General features: G+C 33.4%; 1 protein-coding gene and 1 long non-coding RNA gene across 3 annotated transcripts; one reads left to right on the top strand and one right to left on the bottom strand.

Annotated features, from left to right (window-relative positions):
* The first annotated feature begins 7,662 nt into the window (after window positions 1–7,662).
* LOC150027553 (uncharacterized) lies at window positions 7,663–9,675 on the top strand. The gene is made up of 4 exons (XR_016520730.1): window positions 7,663–7,740; window positions 8,086–8,161; window positions 8,281–8,394; window positions 9,546–9,675. It is a non-coding gene; the product is annotated as an uncharacterized LOC150027553 (long non-coding RNA).
* LOC137834462 (putative terpene synthase 2) lies at window positions 9,017–12,245 on the bottom strand. 2 transcript variants are annotated; one of them, XM_090301947.1, is made up of 7 exons: window positions 12,105–12,245; window positions 11,101–11,383; window positions 10,607–10,979; window positions 10,278–10,496; window positions 9,958–10,099; window positions 9,622–9,882; window positions 9,017–9,507 (listed from the first exon to the last, which is right to left on the bottom strand). In XM_090301947.1, the coding sequence occupies exons 1-7, from the start codon at window positions 12,210–12,212 to the stop codon at window positions 9,190–9,192; spliced, it is 1,704 nt and encodes a 567-aa protein (XP_090158073.1). In that variant the 5' UTR covers window positions 12,213–12,245; the 3' UTR covers window positions 9,017–9,189. The 2 variants fall into 2 exon arrangements, with proteins under 2 accessions (XP_090158073.1, XP_068498609.2); XM_068642508.2 differs by having other exon boundaries at window positions 9,622–9,867.
* Between the last annotated feature and the right edge of the window lie 602 nt (window positions 12,246–12,847).

The following is a 12,847-nucleotide window of genomic DNA, read 5'->3' as shown; positions in this document are numbered from 1 at the left end:
CACATCCTCCATGTGCCATCTTTCTTAGGGACAAGGATAATAGGCATAGCACAAGGGCTCATGCTATCTTGGACCCAACCTTTTTCAATCAAAGCCTCTATTTTTTGGCGAATTTCCTTGGTTTCACTTGGATTGGTCCTATAGGCCGGACGATTTGGTAAAGAAGATCCCGGAATCAAATCAATTTGGTGCTCAATCCCTCTCAAAGGTGGAAGGCCTTTTGGAGGATCTTGAAACACATCTTGAAATTCCTTTACCAAATTATCCAAGCAATGAGGACTATCAACAAGTGGGTCTATCTTAAGAGGTCTAGGGATAGCAAAGAAAATAGGATTGTGAGCCACTATCTCCCTTTGGACCTCATGCCTAGACACAAGAAGTGTAGGCTTAGGACTCTTTTCTTTTTCACTCTCCCTCTTTTTCTTCATTAGAATTTGGTCCTCATGGACTTCTCTTGGAGAGAGAGATTTCAAAGTAACCTTGTGACCATGGAAATCAAAAGAAAGTTTGTTGGTAAAGCCATCATGAAAAACTTTTCTATCATATTGCCAAGGCCTTCCCAAAAGAACATGGGTTGCTTCCATGGGCACAACATCACATAATACCTCATCTTTGTATTTTCCAATAGAGAAATGGATGAGGACTTGTTTATTCACAACTATTTCTCCTACCTCACTAAGCCATTGCAATTTGTAGGGCTTTGTATGAGAGATAGTAGGCAATCCAAGTTTATCTACTACTCTTGTACTAGCCACATTAGCACAACTACCCTCATCTACTATTAAGGAACAAATGTTGTTTTGAATAAGACATCTTGTATGGAAAATATTTTCCCTTTGACTTTCATCAAAAGGTTGTGAAACTTGTCCAAGAAGTCTTCTCACAACTAACAAATCTCCTTCAAGTGGACTCTCACTCTCATTCTCACTAGATGCCCTAGAATGTGAAGAATGCCTAGGTGAATTCGAATCATGCTCACTCATGACAATGCCATTATGCACAAACATATTCCTTTTAGAAGGACAATTAGCCGCAATGTGACCATAACCCATACACTTAAAGCATTTCTTACTAGACGATTTAGTTGGTGATTTAGGCATAGAAGTAGAAGGCTTAGATTCCTTTGGTTTGAAAGAAGAATCTTTAGAAGGAAATTTAGAAAAAGACTTTTTGTTCTTCCAAGAATTGTTGTAGTAACCATCATTGGGAGTATTTTTGAAAGTATTTTTCTTAGCAAGTTGGGCTTCCACCTTCATTGCAAGATGAACCAAAGAACCCAATGATGAATACTCTTGAAGTTCAACAATATCTTGAATATCCTTCCTTAGACCACTCACAAACCTAGCTATCATAGCTTCCTCACTCTCACGCATTTTAACCTTAAGCAAAAGCATTTCTAATTCTTTGTAATAAGCATCCACACTTAGCGTGCCTTGTTGAAACTGTTGGAGTCTCAACATGAGGTCTTTCCTAAAGTGTGGTGGCACAAACCTAAGGCGCATTTGATCCTTTAAAGAGTTCCAAGAGTCCACGGGAGGACCCTTGTGATAGATAATGTCCTTTACAACCCTATGCCACCATTTCATGGCATAATCACTAAACTCTAAGGTAGCTAAATTAAATTTGTGCTCATCTTGGATCTCATGGATCTCAAAAATTTGTTCACATTTAGCCTCCCAATCTAGGTACACATTAGGATCACTGTCCCCATTGAAACTAGGAATTTTGACCGAAGGGAGCTTAGCCTTTGCGTCTTGGTAGTAGCCATCTTCATGGTGGCGTCTATCTTCATGAGCATGAGGTCTCTATCCATGAAAGTGGGGTTGAGTTCTCCTTCTTCTATATTCCTCTTCACGGCCATGATCATTGGAAGAGCCTCTAGATGAAGGTCTATGATGATGATGCTCTCCATGGATAGAATGAGAGGACCTAGCTTGCTTCATTTCAATGCTTTGCAATTTTTCCTCCAACCGTCTAATAGCTTCATCTTTAAGTGTAATGGTTCGCTTGGCCTCTTTTAATTCACCAAGAACAGAAGCTTTGCTAGGAGAATGCTGTTTGTAAGACTCATCACTGGAATATGAAGCCATTTGTAAAAGAAAACAACAAACAACAAAACAGCAAAACAAAGTTAAGAAAACAAAGTTAGCAAAAATAAATTGGAACCAAACTGCCGAAGTGAAGTGTCACTTAAATCACTCCAAAGAAAGAATGCTCCCTTTACCAAGCTGATCTTGAGGCCTTGAGTAACCTCAAATGAAATATGTCAAAGCAAGAGCACACAATCTTCAAAGCCAATCACCACAAAACCAATGAATAAAGAAAGACAAGCAAGAAAAGGCTATAACAAAAGAAATACTAGATGTATGACAAACTCAAAGATTAATGAACAAAAGACAAGCAAGAAAATAAGGTACTCAATGAAAAAGAAGGCACACAAAAGATACCTAAAGAAAAGCACTAGATTAGATGAAGAAAACAAAAACAGAACTACTGGAAAAAAAAAATTATGCAAACTGTGCTTGGTGTTCACTGATTTAACTGGAACGATATAAAGCGAACTGGATTTTGAAATTTTAACCACAGAAAGTTCAAGATCTTAGCTCGACAATGGCACTGGAATTACTCAAAAACAGTAAACCAATTAATTGAGATAAAATTTTCAAAATCACTGCCAGATTACCGTATTTTTTTCGGCAGAATTGCACACTTTTTGTTTTTGATTTATCATTTTTTTTGTACTTGGAATTTTGAAGTACTTCTTTTTTCTACTCTTTTATAACACTTTAAAGAACACAAATCCAGAATTTCAGAAATTTCCAGTGAGTAAATCAATTGCAATAAATCGAAACAGTGAGCACGTTTTCAGAAAAACAGAGGAATCCTAACAGGAATGAAAAACAGAATTAAGAACTAGCAAAGACATATTGAAAATTATGTATAAGAACTTGTATAGATCTAAAATACAAGTATGAACTCAATACTAAAACAGAAAATGCACAAAGGATCAAAACACAAGTTCAGAAAAACTGTATTACACCAAAGAAAGTAACAAAAAATACAATAAAAGTACTACAAGAAGTGATGACATTCTTGGAAAAACATGACTATGACAAAACTTGTATGGATTCAAAAAGGAAAAGACACAAACACATGATAGGCACAATTAAGAAAACAGCAATAAAACTCAAAATAAGCCTAAAAACAGAAATGTGAACAACAAGAATTATAGAGCTCTTGAATTAAAAGTGCAACACAACTCAAAATTAAACAAGAACAAACCTAAACTCTAGATACCACATGATATGATTCCACTAGCAAAGTATAGATGATTCTTTGACATTTTATGGAATCAACTTGAGTTGGAGAAAGAATAGGCACTTTTAATAGAATTGGATCAATGTTCTATGTTTCAAGAACTCACCAAAACTTGCACCAAACTCACATGGAAGATCCATCTATTGCCAATTGAACCGATTACAAATGTGTTTAAAAGCAAAAGAACCGAATAGAATGCTTCAAATACAGAATTGAACCGAACAAAACAAGCTAGAACAGAAATGAACCGAACATAAAGTGGAAAGGAAGCACAACACCGAATAGAAAGAAGCTTAAGACATGTTTAACATTTCGTAAAGCATGGAAAATGAAATGGAAGATGAAGGAGAGAAGAACTTATGGAGATGAAGAGCTTGACTAGTGATCACGCCACTTGGAATGTGAAGGATCCAAGATAAGTGAGCAAATGCCGCCACTTGAGAGAGCCAAGGCACTCAAGATAAGACAAGGTAGAGGAGTAAACAAGTTCTCACACAATTCTCTCTTAATTTGAGTAGACTTTCTCTAATTCCAATTTCAAATCTGAATTGTGAAGGACCTAAGCCCTCCTTGTATATGAGCAAGGGCGGTCATTACAAGTTTATTCTAGAAGCTACTTACTTCTACAAACACGCCCCCTACTAAGCTCACTCCTCAAGCTCACGCTCCTACTAAGCTCACACTCCCCAAGCTTCTATATTTTCCTAAACTAAGGCCTAGAGATGCTTTAACAAAAGAGGTGTCTAATGTTTCCCTCTAAGCACCGTTTATTACACAAGAAACTATAAAAAGAGAAAACAACCTCCCACTATTCCCTAATGCTTTGAACTTGCTCCTTGTAAGCCTATGAGGTGGGCTAATGACTCCTTGAGCGTCTAACACTTGAGCCTCTACCTCTTCTTGTCCTTGATTATTGGCCTCCATTTCGTCTTGAGCTTGATCTCCATCATAAACCATCATAAAATGTACCAGATCCAATCATACAAGTACGCTTATACAAATTGAAACAATTATTCCCAAACTTATAAGAGTATCAAGCAACAACCAGTTTAGAAAAAGAAACTAAATTCCTAGAAATACTAAGTACATAAAAAGTATCAAACAAGTCTAAAGGAAATTCATTGTCAAGGATTAAACGATAAGTCCTGACAGCTCCCACTAGAACCTTCACTTTATTCCCTAGGAACGCAAACTTCTCATTTGGGTTTATATATGATCCAGGTTGAAAGGAATCCCTTTCTTTTCTAACCAAGCTTTATGTTTAGACCAGTTCTTTTAGAAATGTCTAGATTCCCACATAAATTACATTTGTCATTTTTCTTCTGCATTTTAGTAGATGACTCATTAATCTAGGATGGTTTTTTACCCTTTCCATGTTTCTTGTGAACTTTCTTGCCAACTCCCTGATTATTCACATAATGAATGGAGTGATCTCAATGATTCTTAAGTTTGGTCTCTTCTTGAACTAACATATTGTGTAATTCATGCACATTCCATTTGTCTTTTATGGTATTATAATTCATTTGAAAGGGGCCATACTCAGATGATAATGAGTTCAAGATGAAATGCACAAGAAAATTTTCATTCACTGTCATTCCAAGAGACTTAAGTCTTGCTGTAATATTTGTCATCTTAATGACATGTTCATGCATAGTATGAGATCCATCAATTTTCATGGTAGTTTAGGAACTCATTAATGTCCTGGCAAGAGACTTATCAGTAGTTTGGGAGCACTTTTCGACAAATCTCAGAAATTCTTTTGCACTCTCAGTTTTGGGAAGAGCTGACTTAATATTATTTGTCACGCTCATTCGCATAAACATCAAGCTAAGTCTCTTGATCATTCTCAAGCCTTATAATGAACTTTATCTTCATTGCTACTAGTATCAATGGTAGTAGTATGTTTCTCAATTTGAAAAGTCAAATTAAGATCCAATACACCTAAGTGAAATTGAACTTGTTCACTCCAATCAGAAAAATTTAATCCATTACAGACTAGAACATACGTGGCAAGCGAATGTAAAGATACAGGAATAGATACTGCAATTAATACATGTTTAATATTAATACTTTGAGTCATAAATTAAACATATAATACATTAATACAAATGGAGATAATAAACAAACATTATATGCGTACTAATGTTCTCCTTTGCTAATACATTAATACACAAAACATAATGAAACTAATAATATTAACATTATTCGACTGCATTAACTAGAAATATTTATTATATTTATATAAATAAAGCTAATAACGCATGCTCACTACCAATAATCATATTCGTTGATGGTAATAACAACTAATAAACCTTTGGATTATCCATAAATGTCTTATAATAATGAATTTCAATTTATCTATAAATCAATCATTTATAATTTAGCATCTATTTTATAGGCAATTAAAATAAAATTTCATCATTAATTTAAAATTAAATAAAACATAAAGATTTGATCAGTTTGATAATTACAAATCTATCCTACAATTAATTCCAACAATGAATATTCATTCACATAAAATCCTTAACCATTTGAGCAAATTCTAAAATTTGCAATTGAGACCAGGACGCAAGAACCTTGCCCCGTCAAATCTGGATCGACTTCTACGCCGTGTTAGCTCCGGTCCTTCGCCTTGATTCACCTCAAGAACCTGCAAAAGACAGAACGGCGCCGCTGCGGCCGATCACGCTCCGACGCCCAAGTCAGCGACTGAACCACCAAATACTAAGAGAAAACTTAAGAACTTTCAGGAACCGTGCAAAATTCTCTCTCAGCGTACTCAAGTTCTCGCAAGCGTAAAAGAAGTAATCTAAAACGCGCGTACCTCAGAAGTTCGTTAGAATCTCTTATATACCTGGGCACTTTCTCTCTCCTGACAGTTACACATCTGGACACGTGGCTCGCATCCAGCTGTACACGTGTCACCATCTGGAGCATCCTTGACTTGGGCGCCACTTCTTACTCTTCAGGCTTTTGGCTAAGTTACTTATGCATGGAACAACTCAGCGCAAAGCTGCCTTGGAGCGTGATCTCTTCTGCGTGGCGAGTACGGGTGCCTTCATACACACCTTCCCTGTGGTCTCGCTGGCCGCCTTCATCATCTACTTCACTTGCTTCATCATGCATGTCCAGGTGAGCTGTTCCCCGACCCCAACCTCTGGCTAGCTAGGAAATGACTATCTGACGATTTTATCCTCTGCTCCGAGAGCCTGGAACAAGCTTCCCTGATCCTTCGGCGATGTCCTTCTTTCGACGATCTCTAACCACTTGGTCGTCTGGGTTCGCATCCGGCGACTTCATCTCAAACCCGTTGACCGCCGGTTTAGGTATGCTAGAGATCGGAGCATGCCAACTTAATAACTGGCGACTACACGAGCCCCCGACTTCCTTCCCTTCTGCCAGCCATGAGCCCTGCTTAACACGCCTACATAATAGCTTGCTGCCACGTCATCACTTCCGACTACCTGGACGGTACAGCAATTATGTTTTCGGATTTCGAAAGCAATATCGGTGGCGGAAAAACCTTTTCATCAAACTCCTCATTTGAACTCAATTAGAAAATTGAACGATTGCATCATGGAATTAATTTTATGTTTGGTCATATAAGTTTTCTATAAAAGAATACAAATTGCATTGCATGGCATAATATAATATGTAAGGTGCTGTAAAGAATTCAATAAAAATAAAAATAAACAAATATGGTCATTCACATGGGCTCCATAATTGATCTTAAGGCATTATATAATAAGTGTAAGGTGCAGTAAAGAATGAGCAAAAACAAATTTGAAGGTTAAATTCTTTTCATTCAATGCACGTGGCCCTATAAATTGTTTAATCAAATTTCACTAAAAAATAATGATATATACAACTTATATTCTATTGATCTATATCACAATTCTTAATATTATTATTTTAATATTTTTTATATTATTTAATTATAAATTTATTCTTTATTATATATATATTTATATATGAATCCGTGACATAAAAAATTATATACAAATGTTAATATCCTTTCTCCTTATACAAAGTGCATATGAAAGCGTTTATAACTTTTGTCAATCATGCAAACTGCATCAAAAACCTATAATAATTTTGGGAATTGCACCTTAATCCAATAATTTCGTAAACGAAAAAATTGATGCGAGAAAAAAATAATTACAAAATTATTGCCAATTTCACTTCATTTTTTATTTATTTATTTAAGTTTATATATTGATAGAATTCAGAAAAGTTGCAGAATTTTAAAAGTTTTTCTTATATGTTTTTTTGAAAAAAATTAAAAGATAAACCTTTTAATATTTTAATAAAATTTTATCAAATTTTAAGAAAACTCTCGTTCTTCTTCTTCAATGGTTCTTCTTCCTCAGTCTCTCAGTCTACAGTTCATTTTGTGGTCATTGATACGTGATTGACTATCTCGTAAGCTTTTCTCATAACCTTATATGCTCTCTACTCTATCTCGTGCTTTGTGACTCGCATTTATTATCAATGATCTCAAACGCATGTACTTGAATCTGGTCTGCTGTATCACTTGTTCTTACAATTAGGTAGGGTTTTTTTTTTTTCGATTTGATTTGATTTGATTTTAGTTTCGTTTTGATTTTATTTTAATCCATGTGTATCTCTCACATTTAAACCAATGGATTAGTGTTTTTAAATAGATGTTCGTTACGGTTTCGTTTTTTATGATTGATTTCTGTTTGATTTTCACATTAAATTGCTGATAATTTTGTTTTGAGTGATTCTGTCGTTGATTTGGTACAGAACTTGTTAATTCTAATGTTGGTAAAAAAAAATGGGTCTCCATCAGTGCCTGTTCGTGATTTGTTCAAACGAGAAGGTATTGGCTGTATGTTTATCATATTCTGGATTTCAAATACTTTATCTACCAGTTTGAAATATAGCCGGGTTTTTTTATCGAAGATGACAATGCTCACTTCCAATAACCGCAATGTACAGAGTAGCCACCAGAAACGTCGCCATTTTATTACCTTGTTGGTGCTCTCTTGGTCTCTTCTCTCATTCTCCTCGGTTTCTCAATTTCATTTCATCAGTTCCTTCTCCCTTCCTTAGGTAATGAATATGATTAATTTTAAACGCTTTGTTTGTTTTGATATGGCTTTAAGAGAATAAAGAGAAATATGAAAAAAATATATTATTGATATGGTTTGAGAGGAAGGACTGATTGCTTTTTACAGGGTACTATAGTTACTTAGATCTAACCAATTTAGTTATTTACAACAGAACAATAACATAAAGAAAAATCACATCCCATTTTTTCCTTTGCTCCAAATTACACCTTTAAATTACTTATGTGATAGGGGTATTTTTGTAAAATATTAGACATAAAGTGAATGTAATTTGGAGCATTGGGTGTCAAATTATCACTACTCTAACATAAAATGACTGTCTGACAAGGACTGCTCTGACTGACAGAGTGAGTATGCCACAGTTTTTGATTTAATGTTAAACTAGCAAGTGGACAATCATGTGAGTAAGGAAAGTGGATGAAGAGGTGAGAGGAAGAGCTAAGAGAGAGGATAAACCATTAAAAAGAAAACCTTCACAAATGGTGTTATTTAAATCTGGATATTAACATAGCTAAGTAGTATTAGATTAGATTGAGTGGTAAATTATTTTAACAAATTCATAAACAAACTAAAGAGCTGGCATAGAAAAATGGAACAAGTACAAATTTAAAACAATTACACCTCATTACATTGATAATTAAACAAGTGAAAGCACTATGACACGACATTTGACGTAGGATGAGTTGATTTTCATAACAATTTATTCCCTTCTTTCATATTACTTTATTTTCTAATAGTATATGTAGTGATACTCTATAATAAGACATGCTCCACTCATTTATATGGCAGATAACTTCTCCTGATCGATGGACACGGGATCCACAAGCAATGAAGAAACACAATCTTTTAGCCATTCTCCATTAGTATATTTATCCTTATAATTTTCATAAGAAACCTCAGACATACCTGCCAAATTAACTATACAATCCAGCACACACTTTGGAATATTACTTGACTTCATATATTCTTCATGTATAACCTTCCAACAATCTTCAACATCCTTGTGAATCAAGTTATAAGCCTCTGCTTGTGAAATGCTATATTGCTTCATGCAACATTCCACAGCTGATGCAACATGTACTCTTTCTTGCTCAAACTATTCATTAGAGAAAATCCTATTGTTAAATTTTGCAGGAACTTGAAAACTGTCGATGAATAAATAACTCTAGCCGAGACAAATGCTCAATTTCAATGAGAAGTCAATTAATACCTTGTGTGAGGCCATGTCATCCATTACTCTCCCAATAACTGATGCAGCTGCAAGGATACTTGGATCACTGAAAATCCAATCCACCACACTTTCTGTTGCAACTTCTATCAGGCTAATAAACGAAGTTATCATACAAGGGTAACAAGAAGTTAAGACTCCATTTGCTTTATACTCATCATATGTTGGAATGTAATCCTCATGACACCATTTTGCTTCAACCATGTAGCCTTTTGTTAAGTTAAAAACCTGCAAGTAAAATAACTAATAATCCGATAAGATAAACTGAATATAATAAAGCATTCAAATCTTCAAAAACTTAAATTAGAATAATCATACGGCTTGTTTAAAACGTGGCACCACAAAACTTGATTTTCCATTCTCTCTTGTCAGCAACTCTATTTCTTCACACAGTTGTAGAACTGTTTCAAATACTACTTTCATACCCTGAGGAAGAGATCGAATGTGGCTAATATCCCATCTGAAATTAAAAGGAAGGAGTTTTTCTTGGAAATCTGAATGTGAGATAATATATATATATATATATATATATATATATATATATATACACACACACACACACCACACACAGTACATGTCAATTTAAAAGTCATTTTCACACTGAAATATATAAGCTATAATTTGTGAAACACATCAACCTCTGAATTGCTTTTGTGAAGACTTCAAGTTCTTCAAATGTGCCATAAGCATCATATGTATCATCTAGAAGACTGATACATTGGATCAATTTTCCCACAAACGTTCTTGCATTGCTGTATTCAGGCTTGTAGGATATTGCCAATGACCAAAGATAGCTCTCAACCGACCTATCTCTTGCGTAAGGGACCCGAGTCACATAGTTTGAATTTTTCTTCCACCTATTAAAAGAAATTACACCTCAACAATTTAAGTATACTTTATTCTATATATTCTAAAATTCTGAGATGGACAGTAGCTAGAGAAAGAAATTTAAAGGTAGAAGACTTACTCAGTGATACGACCTATTTCTTTTTTATGCAACTTTTGAAGAAGGTTGAATTCTACTTTTGCAAATATCAATATAGTTTCGTTATGGGAAGGATCTTGTTCAAAGAGAGTCATGTAATGTTTTGTCTCAAACCAAGGTACACTCTTGTTAAGAGGTCGCCTTAAGCAATGATTGATTTGTGCAACAAGAGATGGACTTAGTTGTTTTGCCAAGGACTTAAGTTTAGTATTTGAGAAGTCACATGCTTCTTCCAACACATCATCTCCAGGAATTCTTAGATGTGAAGCTTCATACAAACTACACAAGCCTTGAACATCGTTGGCAAGTGTTTCATTGAAGTTTCCTTGGCCATTTTTAAATTTGTGAAACACATCTGTTCAATTATTTGAACATATATAAGAAACAAAACCTATTTTATAGGATAACGCTGTAGGTGTATATAGAATATATTTTTTTTTCTTAAACATCAAAGACAAGGTTCTACATCTACGTACCTGATGAAATTCCATAACCTTGTTGCCTTAACAAACGAAAGAGTAGAGCAAAAAAGTGATAATCACCATCTTCATTGATAGAGGTATTTTTTGTGTAAGTGTTGTAAATTTGTTCCAACTCTTGATTAATTTCTTGTTGAAAGTGATATGACACGCCTAAACGTTGGACTGAGTCAATGAAGTTTAATTTTTGTACGATGTTTTGATTCATTGATGATTGAAATATTGATTTCACCTCCTCTTTTAGTTTTTCTGCTTGCTGCTTTACCTTGTCATCGGTTTCCTGCAAATAAACCGTTGTAGATAATTTAATGAAGTAATGAATTTACATTTACCTGAATAAAAAAAATTACATCTGTAACTACTGTGATTTTGGCAGAGTTTTATATAACATTTTTTGAAGAAAAAAAACTTTCATTGGCAGAGTATTTGTATTTCCTTTTTACCACAATATTTATCCATCATCCTGAAGAGCTACAACAATCTACTAGAAAATCATGAAATAGAAACTAATTTTTAGAAACCAAAATAATTAGTTACAACAATCTACTAGAAAATCATGAAATAGAAACTAATTTTTAGAAACCAAAATAATTAGTATAGAGACCATTCTATAAACTAAATAAAAAATTGGTTTTTAAATTAGTTTTTATTATTGTTAAATAGTTTCTAAATTGGTATTTAATTAGCAACCCAGGTTTTAGAGACCAAATTTAAAAACTAAATAATTGGTAGTTAAAACCTTGGTGGCTAATTAAATACCAATTTAGAAACTATTTAACAATAATAGAAACTAATTTAGAAACCAATTTTTTATTTAGTTTCTAAAATGGTCTTTAATTTAGTTACTATTGCAACTAATTATTTTAGTTTTTAAAAAAATTATTTTTATTTCATAATTTTCTTGTAGTGGATATTCAAAGACAGAATTTTCATTTTCAACTTTCTACATAAAAAAAAGTAAATACATATATATATATATATATATAGAATAGAAATAATACCTTGGATTGAGCAGCATACTGAAGGAAAGTGTCTCCCCATATGTTTGGAGCATAACTCACGCAAGGTCGCCTAAGTTCAGATGCAAGAGTTGAAGATGGAAGGGACATGTTTTGCTTCTTACAAAGTGCTTCGTATGATTTATTGATGAAACACCTTCACATTTGGCAGCATATTTATATTAGGTCACAGGTTAACCATTTTTCCTGTAAAACTATTCACTCATAATAACATTAAATTTATCTAATTAGTTTAAAGTTGTGTATTCAATTTATTAGTTCTAAAATTCCAGAACATAATTAAATGTTTGTAAGAAAGAATTGATCAAATATTACAAGGAAAGACAAAAATAGAAGCATTCAAAACGATTTAATTACCAATATAATCATAACACTATCAAAAAATTATTAAATAATAACTAAATTAAAGGACAAAAATAATTAGTTATTATATTAACTAAATTAGATATTAATTTAGAAATTGAAAAGTGATTTTTATGATTAATAAAGATTTATAAAATAATTTATAAATTTGTATCTAAATATTAGCTACTTAAGTTTTAGTGACTAATATTTTAGATTTTAAAGTAGTTTCTAAAATACTACAATAGACACTAATTTAGAATATAAAGTAATAAGTAGCTAAAATCTTAGTAGTTAATAGTTAGATACTAATCTGGAAACCATTTTATAAATTTTTATTAATAATAGAAACTACTTTAGATATCAATCTAGAAACCATTTTA

This window comes from Phaseolus vulgaris, chromosome 5 (genome assembly GCF_051622355.1).
Source record: "Phaseolus vulgaris cultivar YP4 chromosome 5, ASM5162235v1, whole genome shotgun sequence".
Lineage (NCBI taxonomy): Eukaryota > Viridiplantae > Streptophyta > Magnoliopsida > Fabales > Fabaceae > Phaseolus > Phaseolus vulgaris.
The sequence above is the reverse complement of the archived record's forward strand: the minus strand, read 5'-3'. Positions and strand labels throughout refer to the sequence as shown.

Coding starts and splice junctions, on each gene's coding strand:
- LOC137834462 (XM_090301947.1), bottom strand. CDS start 12,212: ATGTCCCTTCCATCTTCAACTCTTGCATCTGAACTTAGGCGACCTTGC. Junction 10,980..11,100: donor AGGTTATGGAATTTCATCAG/GTACGTAGATGT, acceptor ATAATTGAACAG/ATGTGTTTCACAAATTTAAA. Junction 10,497..10,606: donor GAAATAGGTCGTATCACTGA/GTAAGTCTTCTA, acceptor TTCTTTTAATAG/GTGGAAGAAAAATTCAAACT.